This window comes from Rhagoletis pomonella, unplaced genomic scaffold (assembly GCF_013731165.1).
Source record: "Rhagoletis pomonella isolate Grant_MI unplaced genomic scaffold, Rhpom_1.0 Rhpom_scaffold_00001, whole genome shotgun sequence".
Classification (NCBI taxonomy): domain Eukaryota; kingdom Metazoa; phylum Arthropoda; class Insecta; order Diptera; family Tephritidae; genus Rhagoletis; species Rhagoletis pomonella.
This window is the reverse complement of record NW_023458555.1, coordinates 32745500-32772887: the sequence shown is the minus strand read 5'-3', so window position 1 is coordinate 32772887 and position 27388 is coordinate 32745500. Positions and strand designations below refer to the sequence as shown.

General features: G+C 36.2%; 1 protein-coding gene across 1 annotated transcript; it reads right to left on the bottom strand.

Moving 5' to 3' along the window:
* Positions 1–780: 780 nt before the first annotated feature.
* On the bottom strand, positions 781–25999 carry LOC118742818 (ankyrin repeat and SAM domain-containing protein 1A-like). The gene is made up of 14 exons (XM_036475198.1): positions 25302–25999; positions 17313–17735; positions 16599–17244; positions 16115–16538; positions 9717–9796; positions 9286–9654; positions 9022–9214; positions 7766–8948; positions 5582–5826; positions 5231–5521; positions 4882–5038; positions 3539–3736; positions 2276–2407; positions 781–1298 (listed from the first exon to the last, which is right to left on the bottom strand). Exons 2-14 carry the CDS (start codon positions 17652–17654, stop codon positions 1140–1142), a joined length of 4419 nt encoding a protein of 1472 aa, XP_036331091.1. The 5' UTR covers positions 17655–17735; positions 25302–25999; the 3' UTR covers positions 781–1139.
* Positions 26000–27388: the final 1389 nt, after the last annotated feature.

The window sequence follows — 27388 nt, the reverse complement described above, 5'->3', positions numbered from 1 at the left end:
CCCTAGTATGTATGTATGTATGTATGTATTATTAGTTTCTTACAAGAAATAAGTTTGGTAAGAAAAAAAAAAACAAAAACACTGTGGCAACGCTGCTCGATAGTCGAATGCATTCGTGGGAGCTAAGTACCCAGATTTAGATTACAACGCGCTTTCAGGCTTTCAGCTATAGCATACTGAATTGAAAATAATTGCAAATCAGCCATTCTACAGTCGACTGCAGCTGTGCATGCCTTGGTCTGAAATGAGACCGTTTTTCTTTTTAATGCATATCGAGCGGTTACTGTTGTGCTACCTTGCATAATAAATATATTTATTACTTATGTATGCATGTATGTGTGTGATTATGGGTTAACGTTAATAACTGTCTTTTAACTGATAATCGTATAAACTTTCAGTCTTGCAAAAGTGGGAAGTTTTAATTTAGCACTTTATTTTTAAGAGTAATTTGATTATAACGTTTTGATGAAAGTTCATTATTATAGGAAGCAATATTAATTTTAAATAATTTTTCAGTTTTCCTTAATATAAAAATTACATACTGATATTAGTAAAAATTTAATTTATATAGCATACAATTCATTGGTGTATATTTTTAGTTTGTTTTATAAATTCAGCCATTTTATGAAAAAAGCATGACCAATGCAAATGCAATACATACTTTTGATGTTGGAACGGAAATGTGTATTCAGCTAAAATCGTTTATATGTAAAAAAAAAAAAAATAAAATTGCATTTAAAATTTTAACACTAAATTACAAGCATTAAAAACAATGCAAAATTTGCTAAAACCTTTAATAAATAAAATTAAAATTTATTAAAATGCCTTTCATTTAAGTATTTAAAGCTTTAAAATGTGAATTAAGAATTCTCTGCATGCTTCTTTTTTATTTTTGGTTTTGAACAACACTTTTTCATTGTAATAAATACTATGCAATTTCTGCACTATAACATTGTTTTACTTAATTCTATATTTCAGAATTTTGCTAAATAGCGATTATGAAGATTTAATTTGTGCTGTTGCTTTTTTGTTTATATAATTTTTTTTTACACACAACTTTCGTTTGAGCTAAATAATTTAACACTCTTTGTTTTTGTTGTTATTATTTTTTCATTCTATGCCTGTTTTGGCCTTTTCATTTATTCTGCTGTCACTGCTTCACCGCTGCTGGGTCCACTTAGTAGTGAGTTACCGCTCAAGGCTGCTGCCGAGGTTTGTGTAATGCCATCACGTAAAGCCAGCTGGTAGGCAACCTCAAAGGCTTGGCCAAGCGTCAGTATGATATCGGTGGCCAAGTCCTGTACGGGATGAAATTCATGAAATTGTTTTAGGGATTATTTATTGAAATTTCATATAAAAAAAAATCGGGGACCGAAAATAATTTTTTATTTTTAGATCATTGCAAAATCGTAATTTTGTTTATTTTTTCTATCAAGACTAATCGAAAAATTTGGATTTTTTCAGTCAAATTTAATAGTTATTTTGCGATTTCTATTTTTTGCGATAAAAAAAATCGTTATATGGGATTTTTATTCTTTTTGACAATTTTGAACCGTTTTAATTGAGACTGCGTGTTTATGACTGTTAAAATCTTTTATAATCTAAAAAATTTCATCTATAACAAACGGTTCGCAAATGATTGAAAAAATAAAAACCAAAAGCATCGACCAAAAATGTATCGAAAAAATAAGAATAAAATAACGATTATCTTTAATCGAAAAAATAAAAATCATAGAATAACGGCAATTTGAAAAAAGTTCAGAAAAGTATGTATTATATTTTTAGTACAGTTATTCCAAAACAGCTATTTGTATTTTCCGATAATAAAAAAAGGTGTGAGAATCAGTGCCGAAATGATCCTGAACAGGTCCCAAACTAGTTCCGAAATGTAGCTGAAATAGTCCCGAAATGGCCCTGAACTAGGCCCGCAATGATCCCAAATTAGTCTCGAAATGGTTCTCAAATTGTCGTGAACTAGCTTCGAAATGGTCGTGAACATGCACCGCAACGGTTCTAAAATGATCCCGAAATAATCCTGAACTGGTCCCAAAATGGACTCTAAATAGCAGTGAACTAGAAGGGAAATGTTCATTTGTATACACAAGAAGACAGATAAAATTTTTTTGCTTTGTTAATGCAAATTTTACCCATACCGAGAGCTAACACAAAAATTAACTAAAATTTACGAGGTTTAGATTTCTAGGGTTAAATTAGTATTAAAAAAAAAAAATTTCCAAAGAAAGAGGTAAGCTCTTGATTTGAGCTTTGTACTTACCGTACTCTCCACACTGAAAACATGGCAGTAGTGTATATCCAGCTCCTTGGTGATGTAAGCAAAATGTCTTAAATCATCAGAATCCTGACAGGCGCAGTTGATATTCTGTATTTCATGTTCACAAATTGTGTGCTAAAATATACGAGAATAGTATGAAAAATAACAGTACAGTACAATACCTCGAGTTTCCACCCTATCCTTCCCTAATAGATGAAATATGTAATTAATTTTATATGGCTTGATAAGAAAATTCGGAGCATAATTTCCTCGTCTATTTAAACATGGACCTCGATGAGATGAACTTTTGAAGTTACTATTCATACTGATACCACATAAGCCCTTGATTTTCTCTTGTCTCATCTAAATGGCATCACATTCGACTGGAATCACATAAGCCGCAGCGATCGTTTGTCTGAATGCCTAATTTGTGCCAGTGACCGTTCAGTCTAGAGTGTCTTGTAAGATGCTTGTGAAAATTCTTAATTTCTCCTTAAGGAGATTGACTATCCCCAATAAGAATTTTGCTTGGCGTAGTTCCATTTATTACCGCTAGTGCAGTTTCCTCGTTTTTCTCTTTTGATTTTTGAGCTTCTTTGATCGTATTTGAACCCATTGCCAAATTACGGCTCAGGATCAATCGCAGTTGTCAAGGGAATTTCAAGGGAATTAAGTCTCAGCATATAGACGGAACCTTCTGCCTGAAATATGCTTAGGTAATTTACCATTGACACAGATATCCTAGCTCTTGGGCCATAGACGTGGGAGCTGGCATTCTAATTTCTCCATGCTTCTGGCTGGGATGAGTTTTCTTCTCACACTACTCTCTCTAACAAAAAGGAGCACTAGAAGCAGCTGGCAGAGTAAACCAAGGGCACATCTGCCGAAATTCGGAAATGGAAGCAAAGCAGGGAAGCTCAAAGAACCTCAAACTAGCGTCTTCCCAAAGCAGGCCTTAAGCACCTCAGAAGTACAGATTCTTAAAAAGCGCAAACCTTAATGCATACAGACCGATGGTCTTCAGTGAAGGCCGTAAAGACCACTGGGCTTTGGAAATAGTTTGGAAATAGTGAACCGGAAGCACTCCGAGGCGAAAAGTTGGGAGCTAAAGATGTGTTGACTAGAATTTTTATCGCCAATGAGTTCAGCTCCACTCACAAACATACATACTTATGTAAGGATATATCCGAGTACGTATTTACTTAAGAGGTTCATCCTTCTACATTCCTATTCGGACATTTGTAATTCTTATAAGTACTTACTCACCTTACTATTGACATCAATAAACTCCACGCCTAAATGCGATATAGCTAAGCAAACTTGTGCTGGTTTTTTCTTATACAAATTGCCAGAGCGATTGTTTTTTTTCTGCTGTTCGGCAGTGTCATCACGTTTGAGTTTTTGTATCGATTTACGTGTCGATTCGGTGCCACGTAACTCCTTCACAACCGTTGAGCCCAGGTACTGTAAGAAATTAAAAATAATTTAGGAAAATTGGGAGCAAAGAGCAAAATTTAATAAAAAATCAAACTCAGACGAGTTCCCACCCTAACAGGGCGAGTCGGGCAATTGTCTTCCAACTCCCCAGAGTTTTTCTTTTTAAAACAATAAAAACTTAAGAAAATTCAAAAAAAAAATAAAAATAAAAACATAAAATAAAACTAAAATTTCTAAAAATTAAATGACATAAAAAATACTTCCACTCAAAACAAAATCTAAAAATTAACAGACAATGAAATTTAAAAAATTGAACATAATCTAAAAAATTAACATTTCTATTCAAAATAATAAAAATTAAAAGAAAATTAGTTAAAAAAAAATATTATTAAAATAAGATTGAAACAAATAATATAAAAATTTTTCTTTTTAAAATTAAAAAAAGTAAAAAACATCCCAAAAATAAAATAAAATTATAAAAAATACATATATTTCTTTAAAATAATACAATGTAAAAATTAAAAGAATAGTAAGTTGACAAAAGAAAAGACAAAATTGAAAAAAGGAAAAAAATAAAAGAAGCTACTAAAAATTAAACGAAATAACAAAAATATTTTCTTTTTCCAAATATATAATCTAAATACTAGTATAAGAAAAATAAATAAGCTAAACAAGTCCCTTAAAATTAAATGAAAAGATTTTTTTAAAATAATATATCAACAGCTCACAGTGAAAAGTTGCTAAGTCCATTTTAATAATTTTACAAGAGACGCAAATTTTTAATAGCCATTTTCTTTAAGTATTTTGGGAAACTGTGAACTTTTTGCGTGCTTAAAGCTAAGTAAACTCCATACGAATCAGGAGGACTCGATGCTAATTAAAAAAATTTCGTATTTATTTTGAGACTATCAATTTTTCTGTGCCTCTTTTGGACTTAACAAATTTATCTTTCATTGAATATATTTAAACGGGAAGAAATAAAATAAGCACGTTAATCCTCTTGGAAACAATGCATTTTTGATTGCTTTCCATGTCAAATTATGAGTTTTTATAAAAAATTGGCTTAGAACATCTTTTAACTCTAAGAAATTAAAAGAACTTTCTAAGAAATTAAGGAAGAAAAATAAATACATAGGTTCCTAAATAAATACAACAGTTCGAGATATACTCACATAAACTTCGTATTTGATTTGCTCGTTGAGTAAAACATTCGCCGAATGTCGCCATTTTGTGCGTAAATTTGCTGGTAGTCCCAGTAGTAGTTCGGATGGTGCACGTATTTGTAACTGTTGTTGCTGTGGTTTTTCAGTTGGCGGTTGCGGAGCGGGACTAATGGGAGATTCATAGGAGAGATAAAGAGATTCGAAAAGTTAGACCTTTTAAAAAACTTAATGGGGTGATTCACTAAGTCTTGTCAAACCCTTGGACGGTGTACGGATCGCAAGCTTTCCCATTAGAAAACCGGATCATATATGCAATCCGTGCAAGGTTTTTGCAATACTTATCAAAACCTACTCTTACCGATTTTTTCTATAACCCGTAATTGATGTTCTTTGCTGTGGCTGCGCATGCTGTGCCGGTTTCGGTTGTTGTGGCTCTTTGTTGCCACATTCGCCATTCGCCGGTGGTTCTAATTTCGTTATTTCGTGGTTATCTGTCTCACCACTTTTATTTGGCTCACGTATTTGCCTTATATAGGCTACCGATTGTAGTATGCGTCGCCGATGCCCCAACTTATTGATCTCCAAAACAGTCTGCAACTCAACATCCCAAACGCCGCATACACTATCGATGGTGTTGTATAAATGTTTGCTAAATAGTGGAGGAAATGTAATGTTTTTGAAATCTCAGATGTATGTGAGGACGTAGTACCTGAAAGATTCGATGTATTCAGGCAGGCTTATACTTTGCAGCCATTCACTTAACGTTGCCACACCTTTTTTCTCTGCTCCTGCATCGCCATTCTTAACGGCCTTAGTATCTCTTGTGTTATTTGTTGCAATAATTTGTGGTTGAAACTCTACTTTGGGCAGTGTTCGTACAAATGAAATCAATTTATTTGCATCTGGTGTTGGCAGATCCATGAGTTGGGTGTCGCTTGGCTCAAAAACGCCATTCTGAAAACGAAAGATTTTTATTTTGAAGCGGTAGCATTCTATGAGTGTTTCTTTCTTTAGACTTCATTTGCCAAAATTGAACGGATTTTCTTTTCTAGACAAGTTTGTAGTAATAGATTTTCGTAAGCTTCGTTCACCTTAAAGTTATTAAGTACGAAAAAGTTCGCTAGTTAAGAGTATAACCGGAAGTGAGGGTGAGTCTTCTGTCAGGTTTAGGGCTATCACCTTCAGGGCTTGAAGAGTGGTCAGGGTGACGTTTATATCAAAGACCGGCAAAAGATCTCACATATCTCCCCGGGAATCCATACCAATGTGCTTAAAACTCTGGAAAGACTGATTGACCGAATTTATCGAGATCGCCTTATTCATCACATGCCCTGTGACAGAGATGTTGCTGCGGAGTAGGGCAGTGCCACCTGGATGGTGGCGTAGGGTAAACAAGGACACACCACAGGGCAGCGTTCTCTCATCTCTGATTTGGATTGCGGTCGCAACTGACCTCTAAGAGGAATCGCGGCTGCCAAGTGATTGCCTTCATGGATGACGTTGCACTTTTAGCGAGATGTATATTTCTGAATACCCTTTATGATTTGATTCAAGGGTACTTGAACCTGGTGACTAAGCATTTTATTGGCGATTTCTGATAGAGCTAAGTAAGTATCTGGGATTGGTTCTAGATGCGAAGCTGTTGTGGAAGCCTAATAAAGAGCAAAGACGACGTCAGTGGATCTTTACTGTTGTAGGGGGGCATTAGGAAAGGCTACTTCTTGGATACATGAAACCATAAGCAAGCCCCTATGGAGTCTTCGTCTGGCGGGAGGCAATAGAGAAGACTACACTAGTTAGAAAACTGGAGAAGAAGTCGCCTTTATTCGAATCAGTGAATCGCTGGGTAAGGGCTGTGGTCAGACTTAGAGATACGGAGTGCTTAGGCGACCCTCGATACTTAAGTATTCTTGGAAATTTCGACTTTAACTCTAACAACATGTATGACTTCTTCTCTAGACTTACACCAATGAGCGTAACGTTGAAAAGGGATATAAAGATCTACTCTGATAGTCAAGCGCTCGCTCACGGTGTGATCTGGGTCAGAAGCTTAATGCCTGACCTCGCTTTCGGTTGCGACTGATTACTTCCTAGTTGAACGTATATAGGTCTCGCAGGAAACTGCGCCGCGTATGGCCATGAAACGTGGTGGTATCTTTGGTAACTTATGGACTACCATTAGACAGTTGGGGCTTGTCCCTGCTTAGTGCACGGACGAAGACGGACCTCACGCGGTCATGGGATCTTCTTGGATTCTCAAAATCGCAGTTCTCCGTCCTATCCGATGGGTTTTCATGCCACGAGACTTAATATTGTACCAAATCCTTCCTTGCCGTTCCAGCTGCTTAGAGGACAATAAGTTGGTGACAGCACAACACTTTCTCTTTAGCTGTGTAGACTTTTCGAGGCTACGGTTTTAGCATCGGAACTGACATTTGCCGTTTGTAAAATTTCTTTTCCGGCACAAGGAATTTTTCTTTAGCTTAGCAGTTACCATTTGTCGTGGTATTTCAGAGAACCGATGAGGCTACGGTGTACCTCTGCTTGGGCTCCAACCTTATATGATATTTCGGTTTGGTCATGGCCTATCATTAGACCTCACACTAGCCGCATATTTCCACAAAGCCTCAACGGGCCTACTACAAAATATGTTTGCGATTTAATCCCTGTTCGATTGAACCAGATTAAATATGAAGGGAAAGGGAAGTGGGTTAGAATGGTTACGGACGAAGAAAAAGGATTTAACGTCAATGCGCTAATCCTCACATGGGTCAGATATGTAGGACCGTAATAGCAGGAGTTCTCGCGAACATCGTAAAGGATCCGCAATCCAGTTACCAGGCAGTTTTCTTTTGTAAACCTTTCTTTTCTTGATCACTCAACACAAACTTACCAAAAACTTGAAGTTGTCATAGCCATTTTCGAAGAGCATACGTTCCAAATGCAGCAATCCAGCGTTTCTTAGCCGCACTGCTAGTTCTCGCCGTTCCATGGGCTCAATAGTTTCATCGAACTCCAGCTCGATGTCATTTGTCGGTGTCAAAGTAGAATTTAATATGCCGCTACCGAAGGATTCGATAATCTCTGAGATCTTCTTACGCGCCTCTTCAGCGTTAAAAGGACTCAGTATACCGCTGCTTTGTGTGGTGGCTGCAGTAATTGTGGAAAGAGCAGCATCGATATCCTCATTATCATTACCGTTATTGTTAGCGCTGTTTTTAGCAATATCGCCATCATTGTCATTTCCGTTTCCATTCTCTCCCTCCAGACAGATACTCACGTTTTGACTTAAGCGACTAGTATTATCCGCCACCTTTTCTGCTTCATCACAACTCGCTTGACCAACTGCTGCTTTGTTATCTTTAGCGCCTATTGGCAAAGGTTTGAGCATTTTGGTACAATCAGGTAAAATGGGTTTGTTCGGTATAGGTGGTCGGGTTCGTTGTTGCTTCTGTTGTTGTTCATCTTCCGTCGCCGAGGCGGATACACGACGCGCAGACGGTGGTGGTACACTGAGCTTATGATTGCCCATTGTACGCTTTTCATGTCGTAAATTAACACTCGAACCCTTGAAAAGGCCCGCAAAGGGTGCATCGCCGACAAATTCCTCAACACAATCGGTGGATATGCTTTGATCTGAAAGTGAAACGCTGGAGCTCAGCGAACCCGAGGAACCCCGTATGCCAGCGCCACTGCGTCGCGCGTTAGACACTGTTGTTGTCGGTGAGGCATTGGCGCTTTGTTTTGGCGATAGACTGCCAACGGGGTAATCGAATGTGGGTGTGGGTATTAGCGCAGTTTGCCAATTTTTGGCAGGCGAGGTGCTTGAATCGATCATGCTTTTACTATGTTTTTGCTGCTGCTGTTGTTCTTGTTGTTGCAGTTGCATAAGCGCCGAGCGTCGCTTATACTCCATGCTGAGCGGACGTATGCGCTCGTGTATGGTGCGTTCGGCATGACTGGAAGAGGGTGGTGGATGATCGGGTGTTGGCGGTTGCTGATAGTTGGTCGGGCTTAGCGGCGTCTGCGGTTTGACACCATTCTTGTTCTCCTTGGTGTCGCTGATGCTAAGAGAACTGAAAGAGTAACAGAAGTGGAAACATAAGTGAGACATATCCATCCTTCATTATCGAGTTACTCGCTACTTACCAACTGTTGCGATTCCTCTTCAGCTTCCGATTTGGATTATACGACTTCAATGTCGGATTCTCGCAATTTATAATATCGGTGCTTACGTCACGTGACTTGTTCAATGGCCGCTTCATTGAGTTTGAGGTAGCAACGCCATCTGCGGAATCGGCAGGCTCTTCGCTGCTATAATTCATGCGCTCCAACATATCATCTAAATGATGAAGTGGATCCAGCAAATATATAGCCATTAACAATTTTAGAACAATAATAAAAATCGCTTACTTGAACTCGATGTCAGCAGTGCGCCCGTCGCCGAGCGTGCACTCTCTCTACTACTCGCATATAAGCGATCGCCTCTCTGTCGATCACGCAACTGTGTCGTCTCATCGAAACTCATGCCACCCACACTGCCATGACTTTGATGTCCGCCGCTATAAGGAATCTCTGTCGATGGGCTATGATGTTGCTGACGCATGCGCGCAGATTGCTGTTGTTGGTGTTGCTGATGATTTGGTGAGGTGTAACTAAATTGCTGCCCTGAGTGGGTAGGTGAAACGGATAGATTGCGTCGCGGTGGTTTTTTGGGTGGCGCGCCGGGCGCAAAAGTACTCATATGCATGGGATTGTTGGCGGTTAAAGCCACTATGCCGCCTAATAGAACAGCAGAATTATAAAAAAAAACGAAAGAGGAATTAGCAAAATGTCGCACTTACCCGTTGAAGATCGTGAACGTGGTGACACCGAAACTGGCTCAAAACTACTCATCGACGATGATGGACTCACACCCATTTCACTACACACAAACGTCAAGTGCACGAAGTGAAGTGTGTCGTAAAGTAGTGAAAGGTGGTAAAAGATTTGTAAAAATAAGTAAAAGTAATATATTTAAGTTTTATAAAATATTAAGTATTTTTGTGAAATTTTTCGTCCATTTACAATTTAGTTTTATGCACTTATTGAAGCAGATTAACATGCAAGAAATTTTCGTGCCGGTGATATGTATGGATTTTTTTTGGTATGATGCTAATAAATGAAAATTAATAAATTAATTCGTCGAACCAAAGATATTGATAGTCATCAAGAAGAGTGAACTGAAAAAAAGGTTCTACAGGTGTAATTTCCTCGTAGAAAGAAATGGGGAAGAGACAGAACAATTGAATGGCACTACCATCTGTACCACTGGGTCCAAAATTATTCCAACTACTTTACTTTGCTAGAATCTTCCAGATGGAACTATGTACTAAGAATTAAGATGACGTGTAGAATTAACCGTTTTTCGAAGAGGGAACAATGTTTATTTGAGAAATCAAGATTAATGTCATCCATGTGGTAACTTCTTCTACTTCTTGATTGGCGCATACAACCTTGGCAGACTTAAGCCGGGTTTCTTCGCTTCTACAAATAGAGGAACCTATAGTTCTATGCCGTATCCGAACGGCGGGGTTTTGACGCTTTAAAGCGTGAATAGGGGGAAATTTATGAATATATACACCTCTCGAAGGCAGCTTTAAGACTAGCGGGAGGGAGGAAAATGACCGGGCTTTGTTTTACGATGCCTGATCAATACACTCACATAAAAATAAAGTGTTTTCTTAAAAAAAATTTACAAAGTTTCATTAAAATTTCGAGCTTTTTAATTTGATTTCGTAGAAATGTTCTGAGTATGCAGTTTTGTAGTCCATTAAATGGCAGTGTTATAAAGTGTAAAGTTTGGAGTAACCGGCATATACCGTTGATTTTTGGAAATTTTCTTCTTGCTGAAGGTGTTGCTTATTTTCTCCATATAAAAAAATCGTCCAACATACATACATATGTCGTATGGAAGCTTTTTTTTGGCCGAACATGGGGTCGCCTTTTTAAATTTTCGGTGAGACTTACATTCGGCAAAAAGATATTTTTTTTTCAATAACTACTGGAATAATGAAAATAATTCCTCAGCACAAGTTGAATAACTTTTGGTGATATTTAATTTACTGACATTAGGATGGAGCGTTAGGGTGATAAGAACTGAGATCTGGTGGGCAAGTACTGGAACAGGGTACGTGAGGCCAATGATATTTGGAACTAAAAGTTGTCTCCTAGAGACAAAAACATTAATATATCCGACTGTGAATGCCGAAGATATGACGAAAAGTGTAAAAAGGCGATCAATATATCATACTTTGGGATCCGACTGTAAATGCCGAAGACATCACAAAAATGTAAAAAGGCGACTCCTGCGTTCGGCAAAAAAAATCGAATCGAAATACTTGATTGATCGATTTGATTTACTGACATTAGGTTGCTATGTTAGGGTTGTTGGAACTGATATTTGATGGCTAAGTACTAGAACGGGGCTAGAGGATAAGCACTGCGACCTCAGGTCTATCGTGCACTAGAACAGGGTACTTGAGGTCAAACAATTTTGGAACAAAAAAGTTGTCTTATTGACCAATATATAAAAACCCAACCACTACGTGCGGCCAAATTTTTTTTCTTCGAAATTGCTTTGAAAATAAACTTTTATACTCAGAATGTATGGCCAACTTCTTTTCCCGGTACGATCTAATGTACATACATACATATGTCTATTAAAGTATATTGGTAGTGCCTCTATCCAAACATGGTGGAGGGCTAGGCATCACTTATTATTAAAGAAAAGCTCCTAAGTACTCTGTACTAAACAGGTAACCTTGGCTTCAGCCTGCAGGCGCTTCCTGATAACTTAAGGTGTGTACTAGGACTAGGAAGCTAATTGATGCCATAAGCACTCAAATTATTGCTTAGATATATACATTTTATGGAGCGTGTGTAGTGTAACTTTGAATCGATTGCGCCGTAAAAATAAATCACAAGACCTCGTTTAGCTCAAAAGCCTAATGAAATCCTGCAGTTTCAGAGTCGACAGAGATTGAATGTGCCTAGCATCCGGCACGGCTCCCCCAGATATGGTTGTCTTCTTCTGGCGACAATATTAACATTTCAGAAGCAGGGTTTGGTCAGCGTATCGGCAGTAGCAACAGATGTCGACCGAGCTAATTCCAATTCCAAGTCTTCATGTAAGCTTTCAATATGCAGTGACGCGTTAGTATAACTGCCATATGTATGTATGTCTATAGCTTGTTTAAATTTCTTCGAGTTGTAACTTTCTACAAGCTCCCCTAATGGGTTCGTCTAAGGCGCCACTCCCCTGCTTTTAACTCCTTACTGATAGTATATGGCTGTAGAGCAAGAAATGGTTATAGTCTTATTGGACGTTCAGTGCCATTAGTGTAGGGCAACCTTGCGATGCCAAATCTTCATGAAGATGTTATTGGGCCATATGAATGAAAACGAAGCAATTGCTTTTTCTTAAAATTTCAGACCTTTTAGTCGGTTTATTCAAATAAATTTAAGTAATAAGTCTGAAGTTTTAAGAAAAAGCAATTGCTTAATTTTTATTCAACGGCCCCGTTATCCTGAAGAGGATAACGTTGCGTATTTTATTTAAAAAAAAAAAAAACAAATTTATTATCTTCATTATGGTTATTTCTCTAGTTGAAAGCTCTGGTATCTACAACCGGTTTGTTATCTAAACTAGAGAGAGAAGGAGAGATAGTTTCGATGCCTCCTCTTTTGAATGATGGATACCATCCGATATGGAACCTTTGGTGTGTTTATCAAAGAAATATATTTAATTTTATAATCGTACTTTTGCTTATATATAGATTGGCGCTTACACATATGTTAGTGTTTGGCCGAGCTTCTCCTCCGATTTGTGCTGTGCGCCTTGATGTGGTCACACAAAGCAGAAGGACCTACACTTTTACGCCGACTCCGAACGGTGATTGTATTTTTATGAGAAGCTGTTTTTCATGGCAGAAATACACTCGGAGGTTTGCCATTGCCTGCCGAGGGGTGACCGCTGTTAAGAAAAAACCTTTTTTCTATATTTTTTGCGATGTTGCTTTGACCAGGGATTGAACCCAGGCGTTGTGAAGTGGAAGCGCGCACTGCTTACCACTACACCACAGCGTACAGTGCTGTATGAGCGGGCAAAAATCAAAAAAATTGTTGTCACGTATGTCAACGTGTTTGGTATCGTTGGAAAGGAAATTTATCCTAGATTAAGGATCTGGACTTAGTTTTTGTTTTTATCTCATAAGGTTCTCACAAAAACCTCTTAAAGTTGTGTGTTTTTTATATATTTTTTCTTTTATGAAAATGCCTTTAGCTGGAGTCTTTAAAAAAAAAATTGCTAAAAATACAATTTATCATACTTTATCTTAAGACACAATTTTTCTAATTAGAAAATCTGTAAGGAAACCACTCTATAGAGCTTTTTAAAAAATATTGAGTTTTCTGGCTGGAATGGCCTATTTGCTACACCCTAAAATTTGTTGCAGAAAATTTAAAAAATTCCTAAGTTTACAAAGGGATAAAAAAAAATATGTAAAAGTATGTTTTTTTTTTATTCTTTTATTTGAAATAAGGGGCATTTTTCTTTGAAATAAAAAAAAAAGTCTGCAGACTCATTGCGCTTTTCGAAGAAAATCGTTTTTTTTAAGGTTATAAAATAAACTTTTGCAAAAAAAAAATTTCACTGATTACAGTTACCACAGTATTTTCCATTACTTAAATGCCAAAACATTCTTTAAAAATAGTAAAGTTTATTACTGTAGACACACGCGGTAGTGTTCTGTGCTGTGTAGTGAAGCGTAAAATACTGAAAAAACTAATATTAATATGAATTCAATTATAAAAAACTCAATTTTAGCTGATATCTGGATTTCTACTCGTCCATCAGATAGAGTGTCTGCATTATCTGCATTTTTTGAAGACAAATTAATACACGCTAAATGCGACAAAGCACTTTTGAATCAAAAAATAAAACTTTTTAATAGTGAGATGAAAAATAAGTGGAATTATAGTGGCCGCAAAAGAAGCGCTTTTGAAAAAACATATTCTAAATGGCTAAATTGGACATTCCTTTCCCTTCCGGATTCCAATGGAAATAAGGATAAATGTGCTGAACGGGGAAGACCTTCTAAAGAAGAATATTGCGAAGCTTCACGGAGAACAAAAAATCGAAGGGTAGAGCATTTGTTGAAAAACTATTCCATCGAAGAGCTCGAGTATGCTCTGAAAAAAATGAAAAAAGCAAGCAAAGTTGAATGTTCTGAAAGTAGTACCGAAGGTTTGCCCATATCTGATTCACTCGCACTATACATAGATCTGAACTTATCAGATCGTAAATATAATAGTTTACGTGCAAAAATAAACCGGTTGCATAAAGATTGTATACCGAGCTTAAACGCATTGCAAACAAAAAAAACAAACTTTGCTGCCAACGATTAAATCGACTGAATATTCAGCCGAAGTTGATCTGAAATCATTATTGCTGAAAACAACGCAAAGTATTTTAGAACTAAGCCCAGATAATGGTGACATAACCAAAGCTTCTTTGGTTTGTAAGTGGGGCATGGATGGAAGTTCGGGGCATAGCCGCTATAAGCAAAATTTTGGTGACGACAAATTAACGGATGAGTTTATGTTCATCATTGCGCTAGTCCCTCTGAGGTAACAAAAAATTATCTAATATGTCTTCCAAAAACATTCAATAGCCTTTAAAAATAAATTCGAGTTTAGATCAGTAAATGGCATTTTAATTTACATTGACAACTTTTTACAGTATTATTTTGCAAAAGGCTGGTCTGAATTAATTAATTTACTCGATTACCTATTTTGCGATATGACGGTCTTATATCTTTTCGACAAGCCATATAAGTTATTAAAAAATAAATATTTTTTCCAGGTTAATTGATTTGTCATCCAACAATAAACGGCGTTAGATAAAACAAATAATTTTTGATTCAGTATTTTGCAACAACTCTTGTTCGTGCGAAGTAACTAATAAAAAGGAAAACAAAATTATATTTGTCTTTTGAGTATTTAATGTCGTCTTGAATGAATCAAATTTTTTAAGCGTGTGACAGGGAATCTTATTTGCCATGAATTAAGCCATAGAATGAAGCCTTGAAGTCTTTAATATTATTAGGAAAACGCCCTGTATAAATAATAAAATAACTACTCAGTATTGGAACTACTTCTGAATATCAAATTTTGCAGTTTCAATCTCAGTTTCCATGAAAAATGTAAGAGCTAGGTAAAAAAAAATTGATTTTTGAAATCTCCGTACTCTAATCCACCAAGAAACGAATTTTTACTCAAATCCGTCCATTATTCTATTTTTGCCCACTTTTTATATGGAGACACAGCACTGTGCAGCGGCCGACTTTTACTTTTGCTTATGGAAAATAAAAATAATTTTCCATAAATTCAGAAGACAACACTCCACTCGTCTACCTCTTCTTCTTGTCTTGTATCTGAACAATCAGCACTGATCTTGACGATTTTCTGAGTGGTCTTTGTATGATTATTTAAAAAAATTAAGGAGTTTTAAAGTAAAACCCCTTGTCTGAAAAATCAGCTTTCTAGCTTTATTAATGGATGAGTTATACCAAAAACTCTCATATCTGAGCAATCAGTTGTATGTGAGCTATGTATACAGTCCAATTTTTTCTGCTCTTACCAAATTTCAGTCGGATATATCAAACACTGAGGGACTAGATTGCGTACAAACAGACGGACATGCCTAAATCGATTTAGCTCGACGTTCTAATCATTTAAGTATACATTTTAATGGTTATATCTCTCCTTTTTCTTCCGGTACTTACAAACATCTGACCAAAGTTATGAAACATGAAGAGGTATTGTGTTCATGAAAGGTATAATTAATACATTTTTAACATATGACTTGAAATTAAGAAATAACATACATGCATGTATTTATTCGTAAAAAATAGAATTAATTTATTTTTGTTAAAAATGTACATCCATATAATCGTGTGTGGGTGTAAAAATATGTGTGCTATACAATGAACATGCAATTTGGTGTAAAACAATGAATGAAGCAAAAAATGATATATTGAATTATGATTTAATATAATATCACAGCAAAATAATTGTATAAAGTATTATAGAAAAATAATGCATTAAATATAACACGATCCATCAAACATGCACACAAACAATTACAAAATTAAAGTTGCATATAGTAAGCGAATATCTTAAAATAAATCTATTAACATACTTCTGAGAGTTGTTGGAGGTGCTGTGGACTGGCGAGTTCACTTCGTAGTAGCCACCACCGCGTCCGCTGATGCCATAATGGTCAGGCTGAAGACCGCTATCCAGTGATTTGCCACCATTGAAATTTGTGCCATAGCGATGTTTACTGTTATTACCACCACTACTACTACTATTACCACCACCAGCACTGCCACCATTTCCGCAACCACCACCACCACTATTGCCGGTGTAGGTGGAAGACTGTTGCAGTGAATGTGCGTGATTAAGTAAATGATTGTTCGAATTGAAGTGATAGTGATTGTTGTGTTGCTGTTTCTGATAGTGACTCAGACTGCTGCTTTGACGCTGTGGTGGCGGCGGTGGGTGCTGATGACGGAATACCACCACCTCATCATTATCGTCCACATCCATTTGATTGCGGAAGTCTGAAAGTGGTTGTGAGAAAGGATTTCAGAGAAAATACTGAGATGTGTCAGTGCACTCACTATTTATGACTGCAATAATATGCTTGGTCACATGCGGTGGAAATTCTTTTAGTATATCCAAAGCGGTGCGTCCCTCCGCATCGGTTGCATTCAAATCTATGCCTGCCCTAAGCAGCGTACGCACCACCGACTCCTTGCCGCACAATGCCGCTTCGTGCAGCGCCGTGCCAGATGGCGTAAGCAGATTAACGCTAACACCAGCAGCCAATAGCACCTCAACAACGTTCTTATGCCCATTTCGACTGGCCACATGGAGGCAGGTGTGCGGGAAAATGTTCCGCGTTGGTGTCGCTGGCGAGGAGGTGACCGATGGCGATGACGGCGAAGGCGTCGAAACTGAGCCAGAGTGTGGCAGTGGTGATGAATGGCGCGACTTTGGACGTTGCTGTCCCACACCACCACCACCACCTCCACTGTTGGACACACCCTCAATCGCTGCTACGCTGTAGTGCGCGATGAGTTCGGGGTGCGCACGTATTAGCATCTGCACCGCTTGCAGTCGACCATATTGCGCTGCCAAGTCGAGAGGCGTTTCGCCGCGTGAATTGCGCATATTTGGATCGGCATTGTGTGCCAACAACACCGCCAGAGCACCCGTGTGACCGTGCTGCGCGGCGCAGTGTAATGGCGTCTCATTCTCGATGGTCTGAAGAGAAGAGAGAAAGTGCTTCAGAAAACATCTACTAACGCATTTGTATATACGTTTGTACTCACTTGCAAATTTGGCTGCGCTGGCTTGTATGGATGGCTCAGCAGCATTTTCACTATTTCCTGATGACCTGCCCAAGCGGCTAAATGTAGTGGTGATGAGCCGCGTGAATCCGGTAAATTCGGCGAAGCTTCATTGTTGAGCAGCAATCGCACTATATCACTGTGGCCATTTAGGCAGGCGTGATGCAGCGCTGAGTAGCCGCCGCTGTCTTGTATATTGACGCCGGGTCCACGACGCAAGCTGGCCAATGGACCGGCGCGTTTGGCGCGTTGATTGAGCACCTTTTCGATGTAGCTGATGTTGCCATTGCGCGCGGCGTCCAGAAATTCTTGATCCTTACCCATAATGACTAGTAACTACTTAGTTGATGTGCGTTTGTTGATTGTTGATGTTGCAGTGCGGAAGTTAGTAAATAGGCTTCAAACCTGAAAGTAAAGATAAAGCAATTAGTTGGATTAGCAAGTTTAAACAAATAATAGACGAGATAGTATTGATTAAGCTGATCAAATTTATTTAAAGGGGAAGCGCTCGAAACGACAACGGCATGAAGCCGATCGAATTCGCTGACGCTTGAAGAATGGATGTCTTTAGGTCTTAGAATAAAAAGGTACATCAAGCTACCCGAATGGCACCTGATCAAAAATAAGAAACTAGAGACATAATGTGATGGAAGGCAGAAGGCGTGTTTCCAGTATTTTGGAGCGCATAGTCCGTGGGACCAACATTAGTTCTGATAACTATTGGTACGGAAAAAACCCAAGGCTTCCTACCGCGCGATAAACGTATGTATGTATTCGCAATTTTCGTAATGTAATTTAAAACAGAAGAAAAGAAAGTTAAGAAAACTTCAAAGTGGCATATAGCCAAGGCCGCCTAATACAGAAATAATTTTTACAATTTTCCTTACGATCCGCATCAGTCAAAATGGGCATTGTCTCTCTTGAAACGAGTTAAATGGAAGGAACAAGTGCAGCAGTACCGCACTTACTTCCGCCAGAGGTCTGGTGCTTGCTTGATCCACCTTTGTGAGAAAGGCGCACATCATTTACGATTGAACCATGATATGAACTAAAATACAGAGGCTCCACCCGTCTGGTTAGGTCGTACGGCTGGACACAAAAACTGCAGCTCTAAATGTTTATTCCGCAGCTATGAAAGGATTCAATTGCATATCTTTTGGCATCGTAAGACACAGAATTGAAGTTGTGGTTTTCGTATTCCCCTCCCTTTTCTATCGCGTCAGGAAAATGTGTAACCATTATCTTTCTCTTTTCGTCAGTAGAGCCTCAACCCTTATCTGCGCGAAGGAGATATCAGACCTCTTGAGGGAACTCTGATCATTTCTGTGAAGTTTCACCAGCCTAAATAGCTGTTTGACTCAAGTTATCAATACCACTGCAGTATTCTCTAAAGGAAGCCCTTTTCGAAGAACGAATTAGGTGCATATAATTCCATTTCATTTCTAAATACATATGTAAATATACAATCCTACTTATACACCGTTGCATACGTGTATACATACATACATATATTCCTAAAAATTTAGTGCCCGTTTTCGCTGTAGCATAATTTAAGAATCACCTAAAATTCTTGTCGGCAATCAATTAATTGCTTGCAACTCCCTAAATCTTAATTCATTATAAAATATTTTTCTTTTAGGGTGTGTCTATAGGCTTCCCTTGTGGATAATGAAGGCTGTCTGCAACGCAGAAGGCGCCAAGAGAATATGTAATTAGCCCATTAGGCGGACGAAAATAAATATGATTGCAGAACAAAACTATAACACAACATAGGTATGTATATATTTATATCACACTCTTTGTGGCATTCATGAAGCGATGAGTGTTTAATAAAAATAAAAGTTTGCGTGCCACAAAGTAACTAAATATTTAACATACCGAAAGACATAAATATGTAGATTTTAGGAACATACAAATACACAAACTCGACCAAAAATAATAAAGTGGCACGCGTGAATTTTTTTTGATGGCATTTTGAAGTACATGTGTGTAGGAGTATGTGTATGTCCGAAAAATGTTTACATTTGATGTTGCTATGTTTTTGTAGGCGTGCTATTGTAAATAAGTTCACTTTATTAACAACTCAACAACTCAAAAATGTTTATTTAAGTGAAGTGTGGAGAAGAAAGGTAAACCTACTTATAAATATGTTTATTATACAAACATACATATATGTTTATGCGTAGAAGTGGCAGCCACACTTACATACCTACTTACCATTAAACGGGAACTGCCCCCATTAGAAACTACCTCTAAAAATCCCATTATTTTTATTCCACTAATTAATTTTTAAATATTTTTTATGTAGACCCTCACGCTCTTGTATCACCTGTAGTGATTTTTTTGAAAAATAAAAATTTTCTTAAAAATAGGGCTGTGCGATTAATTGATTACTCAAAATTTTAATTAATCATAAAGTAAATAACTCAATTATTCCATTAATAGGAAATTATGATTACTCAAAAGTTCAGTTACTCGAGTAATCAAGATTTTTGATTAACCAAAAACAAAAATATTTGAGTAAAATGCTTTATGATTAATCAACATTTCGATTAAAATGAGTAATCAACATTTCAAGTCTTTACATATGTATAAAGTAGTTAAAGTTCCTTGATACTTTGAAAACAACGTTTCTGTTTTCAAAAATTAAAACAAAAAATTTTTTTCATACACAGAATGTAAAAAAGAAAATAAGCATTTTCCAAAGCAAACTCTATTACGAGCAAAATTATTTTTTTTGAGTAATCATATTTCAAGTAACTCGATTAATCATCGTTTTGGGTAATCAAAATCTTGATTACTCGAGTAATTGATTAACCGAATAATTGATTAACCAACTTGCTCAAGTAATAGAATAATCGCACAGCCTTACTTAAAAACTAATTTCATTTATAAAAACTGGATTTTTGAGATAAATATGTATTTCCAAATTCGTATAGCTCACGCAAATCTTAATACATTCAGAAATATTTTGATGGAAGTATTAAAATATAATACATTTTATAATATCGATAGAAAACCAGTACCGATTTTTTTTTTGTATAGATAGTGATGCACCCTAATATACAAATATTCAGCTAAATTCATATATGTATGTATGTAGCTGAAAATCTGTACGTATGTACATATATACGTATGTGTGTATATGCATTTAAGTGGACTATTGTATATATGAAGTACTTTAAACCTATACACACAAACTTAGTAAGCCTACAACCGATACGAAGATTAAGAACACATAAAAATAATAACTTCAGCACACCTTTAGATCAGTTGCTTTTTCCATCAGAAAGGATTTCTGCCAACGTAGCATACAATAAGGCGCTTAAGTTACATATACTATGTATAATACAAGCATACTTATAGGGAACATACAAATAACGTAGTGTAGATATATGCACATATTTGTCGTGCGTACAACCTGCGCAAACATACTCAAATCAAGCAGAAGGTAGGTTAGGTGTTCTTTGATAAAAAAAAAGGAAACTGCAACTAAAGCAGAAACAACCACTTAAAAGACAACAAAAAACATATGAGCTAGGCTAACAAATGCGAGGCATCATCAATGGGACAACTCCCAAAAATGTGCTACGACAACACACGACAGACAATGGGACACGAGCCAACATATAAAAGTGACAACAAATTGTAGGCAACATGATTTTCTACGCTACGCTAGAATCAAGTGGACATTTGCACGAACAATTTCGCTAGCGCGGCGGTGGTGGCTCTGGCGGTATTGAACGTCAAAGGTGGCATACAACAAGGCGCGCGAGTGTTAAAGCAAATGAGAGCGCAAGAGCGGGAGAGAGAAAGAGCCATGAATAAAGTAAAAACCAAAAATCCATGTAGCGTCAAAAGAGACTGAGAGTAGTAGTATAGAGTTGCAAACTGTATTTGTGTGTACAGATGGCGCTGTGCATGTTTTGATAAGAATAACCATTCAGAAGACACGACGGAATGGACAAATAGCCAGATAGACAGTCAGCTATTCTGCTAGGCATTCAGTTAGCGTAAATGTCAGTCAAACAGCTTGTCAGATTGGTAAATAGATAGTTGAATAAAAAATGGAGTAGGCAAATAACTGTAGCATACTTTGCAGCGTTGTTTGTTTTGCTTGCAGACGGGCAGGCAGCCAAATTGACTGGCCAGGCTACTGACGACGATGAGGATTGCGTCGAAGCGCAGTCAAACAGCTGCTTGTTTAAATACTTATTTACATACTACACACACACACACACACACACAATAGATATATACAGACACTCGTATGCAAGCCAATGTCCTGTGACGACGAAGGCGAAAACATGCAATGGACGGTAATTTTGATTTATTAGACACGAACAACTAATGGTTTTGTAATTTGAGCGCAAATAATTTGATGTCATAAAATATTTAGTGACATGAAATTACTCGAAAATGTGCAACGTATAACCACAAAATTTGACATCGGTTGTGGCGAATCTACTTACATACATATAGACTTAAATTTAGATAGTAAGTTGAGAAACGGCGTGAAAACAGCATTCGGATGCGGAAAAACATTGTTCGAACTGGGTCAAAGGATATTGACCTAGAGTGTGGAGGTATACAAACGCATTCACGTATACAGACACACACACACACACACTCCCAGCATCACAGAGTCACACGCAAATAGTTACAGCTCTCTGTTTATCAAGAAAAGAAAAGAAAAGCATCCATAAAATTTGCAAATTGGAGAAAACAACATTTTTTGCCGATATTTGGGTAGAATTTTCCGGAAATTTCCCGGAATGATAATAAAATGCCATTGGCGACAGCTGATGCATGAAATGCTTTTCCGGGGAAGGAATAATTTAAAATATAATAGGATACAAGGGCTGGGCCCAGAATGCAATGAAATAATATTTGCCAGAATGTAGATAATGGAAAATAATAAAACTTAGACAAATGGATGAAATGGGCCGAGGGCGTAGCCAGGAGCAAAGGTTAATATACCAAAAAAAAAAGACTAGCTTTGGAGAAGTGAAACCTATGTTACATATGTATCTAGTTTGTCTCATAATAAATATAGGTATGTACATTAGGGGGGTCCAAAAATCTTTAATATTACAAAATGGTTAAATAAACAATTGAGTATTGTTACTGGAAGTCACCTGAAGAGAGAGCCACAGTTTTCAGATCGAAAATATTGCTTTTCAAGAATTCCATACCTTTTCTACGAAAATACATGGAAAACTTTGAGCGCTTTGAGCGACCTCTAAATATTTTTTGAATTAAAATTTTAAAATAGGGGTAAATTTTTTCGATATATCACAATCCTTGGGGGTTACAGCATTATGATTACGACTTTTCTTATTTTAAACCATCCTTATGTACATACATATGCATACATAGGCTACTTAATAAAATCTCATAAGCTTAAGGTAATATTTTATCTTTTTTCTATATTTATCCCTATCTCTACCCTTTTCGTTCTAATATCGATAAAAATATCGAAAAAATAATCGATACAATATCGATAACAAAATCTGTAAAATATCGATAACATAATCGATAAAATATCGACAACAAAATCGTTAAAAATATTGATAACATAATCGATAAAATATCGAAAGAAACGATAACAAAATGGATAAAAATACCGATGCCAAAATCGATAAAGAAATCAGCAAAAGTATCTATAATGAAAACGATAAAAGTATCGATAACAAACCCGATTATTGTATCGATAACAGTATCGATAATTATGTTCATAAATACATAAATAACAATATCGATAAATATGTTCATAAATACATACTTGGTATGTTTTTAACATCGTTTTTTTATATCGATAAATGTAATGTCAATAAGAATATTGACTATTACATCGATAAAAATAAATATATTGATAACGAAATCGGTTTTTTGTCGATAAATATAACGAAAATTCCAAAATAGTCCCGAAACAGTCTTGAAAATGCTGATTTAGTCCCGAGAATCCCGAAAATTTCATTATCTTTATATTTCTTCCTCTTTCTTCCTCTAACTTTAATTTTATCGGCATTCTCATCCTCATCTTTTTCTTAATATGTATCTTTATTTTTAGCTTTATGTTTATTATTTTCTTCATCTACATTCTTTGCCCTTTGCTTTCGTTTTTACTTTTTTATCTTTGCCTTTTGCCTTAAGTCTTATTCGTTAAAATTTCATTAGCACGTAAAAAGTTGATAGGAGAAAAGGTGCCATGCAGAGAAGTATTCATCTTTCCAAGCTACCCTACAGCCAATTCCGATTACTGGCAGCTGTCCCTACCTGGCGACGCCCTTGGAGTAATGGGCCGACTTCTTGTCAAGCTTATTACAGGGAACGATTTATTTTAGAACAGACTTGAGCTAAAGTAATTCGAGTCTCATGAGACAAATCGAGATATTCGTCGACGACAGTTGACTGAGATATTGATTGCCTCTCGATTAAGGTCTTTTGCTATCTATATGTTCGACTAGTTCTACGGATGGCGTACATGCTTAGATAAGTCTGAATCAGTTCATGAAAATGAGGCTATCTCTGAAGCACCGGGAAAGCATCTCAGCTTTTAACAAGTGCTTTCTGGTTATCCGTTCGTTATCAACGCACCCAGTAGGAATTGTTTGATAAGCATAACGACCGCGGAGGTCGGAATCTTCATTCTACTATGTAGTCCCTGGTTCTAATGCAATGTTTAATTCTAAATTTGACCTCTTCCATTTCGTTCCCTGGCAACTCACTTTTGATCTGCTTTATAGCACTTTTTAGAAGTATTTTCAAATCGGCCCAGCTCATGTAATTCTTCATATTTTCCCCAAATATTATAGCGGAAGTCTTAAAATATGACATGTTTTATAATTCCGTTGAAAAAAGCGCAACTTTTTTTTGTGCAGCACCCTAGCCTACATAAATGAAATCTTTTTTTTATATTCTACTTCTATACATAGATGCTTATTTTGGTATCTTAAAGGCATTAAGGATAGCATCTGTAGCCGAGTATTCTTCGCACTGGGCATATAAAGGTCAAAGCTTATATTGCCTGGTACTTTAATTAGTAAATTTTCTGATTTTGGTTTTGTTGTTTGCAAATTTGTATGCAAATAACTGCAAAACCTCGCTACTCTGACTCACTTAATGTGCTACAAAAACAATGAAACCGTTATTTGCATAACTCAAACTAATTAGAAATAGAAATATGAACAAAACAAATGTATATACTTACGTTTTATGTATGTACATTAGGGTGGTCCAGAATTTGTTTCCCAGTTGCCTCCCAGAAAATAAGGAGACTCGTTTTTTTGAGCTTCGAAGTTTTCGAGATATTTCGCATGGGGAAAACATAATTTTTTTTTTTTAGAATTGCTATAGCACCGCTCAAAACTAATTTGTTTTGATTGAATACGAATATTTCTCTGCAGAGATTTTCAAAACCTGAAGGTATGATGCATATTAAAAGTTAAAGCTTTACTACTTTTTCAAAACCGATAATTTTATAATTTTTTTTATAAAAACTTTGTTATTTTATGAATTTGTAAGCGCTTAAGTACATCTCGCGCGTTATTAAAAAATAGTTAGTACAATTTTAAGGTTAAATATGCAACATAATTTAATTTTTTTGAAGATTTCTGAAGGAAAATATACTTATTCCACCAAAAAATATTTATTTTTAACGATTCTACAGCAATCCAATGAAAAAATGTATTTTTTTATTATATATTGCCCGATTTAAAAATAAAAAAATACGGGTTTCTTTATTTTCGATATTTCTCGTTCTTGGGGAGACAGCAAGAAAATTTCAAAAAAAGCTGATCGTAATGTGAATTTTCGGACGACCCTAATTTACTTACTATACATCCATAATTTCTATGCGTACACATATAGTACTAGCTTAAATAACTAACTAAATATTACTTATTCTATTAGTGATTTGAATGTCGCAGCTAAACGACTTTCGCAAGTAACTTTTCTAGGCTAACCTACCATTTAAGGCTGCGCTTGAAATTCCTTTTCCTCGCTTTTGTTATAACGTATGTATGTAGTATGTACTAGGTATTGTACTTGGCAGTTATCGGTTCTGCGCTGCTACGCCTGGCTTAGCTACTAGCTGGTGACTTGTGGCTCGTGTTGGTGGCTGATGGCTTCGCTGGCTGGCTTTAAAAGGCGTGTTCCCGTTTTCGTTTCACTTTCTGGCACATACACATTTTTTGCTTATACTACTCCAGAGAATCCAAGCGCAACAAAAAAACAACAACAGTTACAATAAGTTGCAAGCGCTTTAGCTTCGTCGTTGTTGCCGTCGTCGTCGTCGTCGTCGTCGTCGTTGCCGCCACCCAAAAGTGTATCCCAACAGCAAGTAGGCAGCTAGGAAAGATTTTCTTCAAGTACTTCAATTCCAAACGCGCACCCAAACACATGCATACATACTCATGTATACACACATACGCTTACGAAGAAAGAAATCACAAATTATTCAAGCTTTTGTTTGCTCTATAGCCGATTTGGACTTCAATTAATTCAATTGAAATCATTAATTTAATTCACGTTTTTTACATACATATCATTCAATTATTGCATTTTTTATTCACTTTTCCCCCATTATCATTGCAGCAATTCACATTTATCTAATGAGTAATTTTATTTGCTTGCACATTTCTTAATATTCTTACAACACAACGCAACGCTTCTTGAAACTGACTGAATCTTGATTGCTCCACTGGAGTCTCTGGCTGCCCCAGCTTGGCGTGTCAGTGAGTGAATGAGCGAGCAAATGAGTAAATATCTACACGGTTAAGTGATTGAGTATCTCAACGGCGCAGCGCCACGGTGCGTTCTATGAGATACTATATATGTATGTATTCATATGCACAAATCCCCAAACATACCCTGCAGAAAAAAAATTGTCAATTTATTAACATAACCAAGTTCTAGTTAATTTTTTTTGGGGGATTTCGATAAATAACTAACTATCAATTGCTATGACAAAACTAACTTCATGTTAGTGGTAAAGTCGGCAGGAGTCATGCAGACGTTATCGGGAGTTTGTTTTCTTTATAAGTTTCTATTTAAATATCCTCATAAAAAATTACTTTCAGTACGCTCTTTTCTGCATTTCGCAGATTCTTTTTCACATTGAGGACAAATAAAATAAAGAACGAAATTTTATATTATCATTTTGATGTTAAATCCAAGGACCGTAATAGTTACAACTTTTATTAAAAAATTATTTTTAACAATTATTTTCTGACTTTTACCTAATTACTTCTTAAATAACAGTTTTTCCTGATTTTTATTTTATATGACCAATATAACAATTATTTCAGATTTTTATCTAAATAATCTGAAAATAACAGTTATTTTTGATTTTTAAATTATATATCTTAGATAACAGTTACTGAAGGCTTTTATTTATAAAAGTGATTAATATAAATCAGTGACGGACTTTTATTTTTAAAATCATACTTACAAAAGTCATTTGTATAAGTCTTAGTAAACTCTGCTTCTCTAACACCTTCTTAACTGCGAAAAATTATAATGACTTTTATACGCTCGATTTAAAGAATAAAAGTCGGTGCCTGATTTTTATTGCTTGCTTTTATAAATAAAAGTCTTCAACAATTGCTATTATTAATTAGATAAAAATCAAAAATAATTGTTATTTTGGATTTGTAAAATAAAAATCAAAAATAATTGTTATATTTTTTAGTTTAGCATAAAACTTACAAATAAAAATTTATTTACATATATTTGATTCTCGGTGAAAAAAGAAATCGATTGGTATGTATCACTTAGCTGTAGAACATTTCCTTCATAATGAATTTTTCAATGACAGTTTTAAATCAATAACTGTTATGTTCGGTCCCTGGTTATGTCTGATTGAATTCAAATATGAGACCACCCACAAAAGAACATGTAAACAAATAAGTAATGTTGAACAAAATAAGTAAATAAATACAAATATAAAAAATTTAATAATTATTTTTGAGCTATAGGCCGTATGTTAAATAAAACATTAATGGCCTTATTCATAAAAAATAAAGTAGCTTTATAAAAGGTTTATAAATTGAAAA

What these genes read in the sequence shown, in the direction of transcription:
- LOC118742818 (XM_036475198.1), bottom strand. Translation starts at nt 17,654, where the DNA reads ATGGGTAAGGATCAAGAATTTCTGGACGCCGCGCGCAATGGCAACATC. An exon ending in TATTATTGCAGTCATAAATA is followed by an intron (nt 16,539 to 16,598) that starts GTGAGTGCACTG and finishes AACCACTTTCAG; the next exon opens with ACTTCCGCAATCAAATGGAT. An exon ending in TTTTCAGTGTGGAGAGTACG is followed by an intron (nt 1,299 to 2,275) that starts GTAAGTACAAAG and finishes CATCCCGTACAG; the next exon opens with GACTTGGCCACCGATATCAT.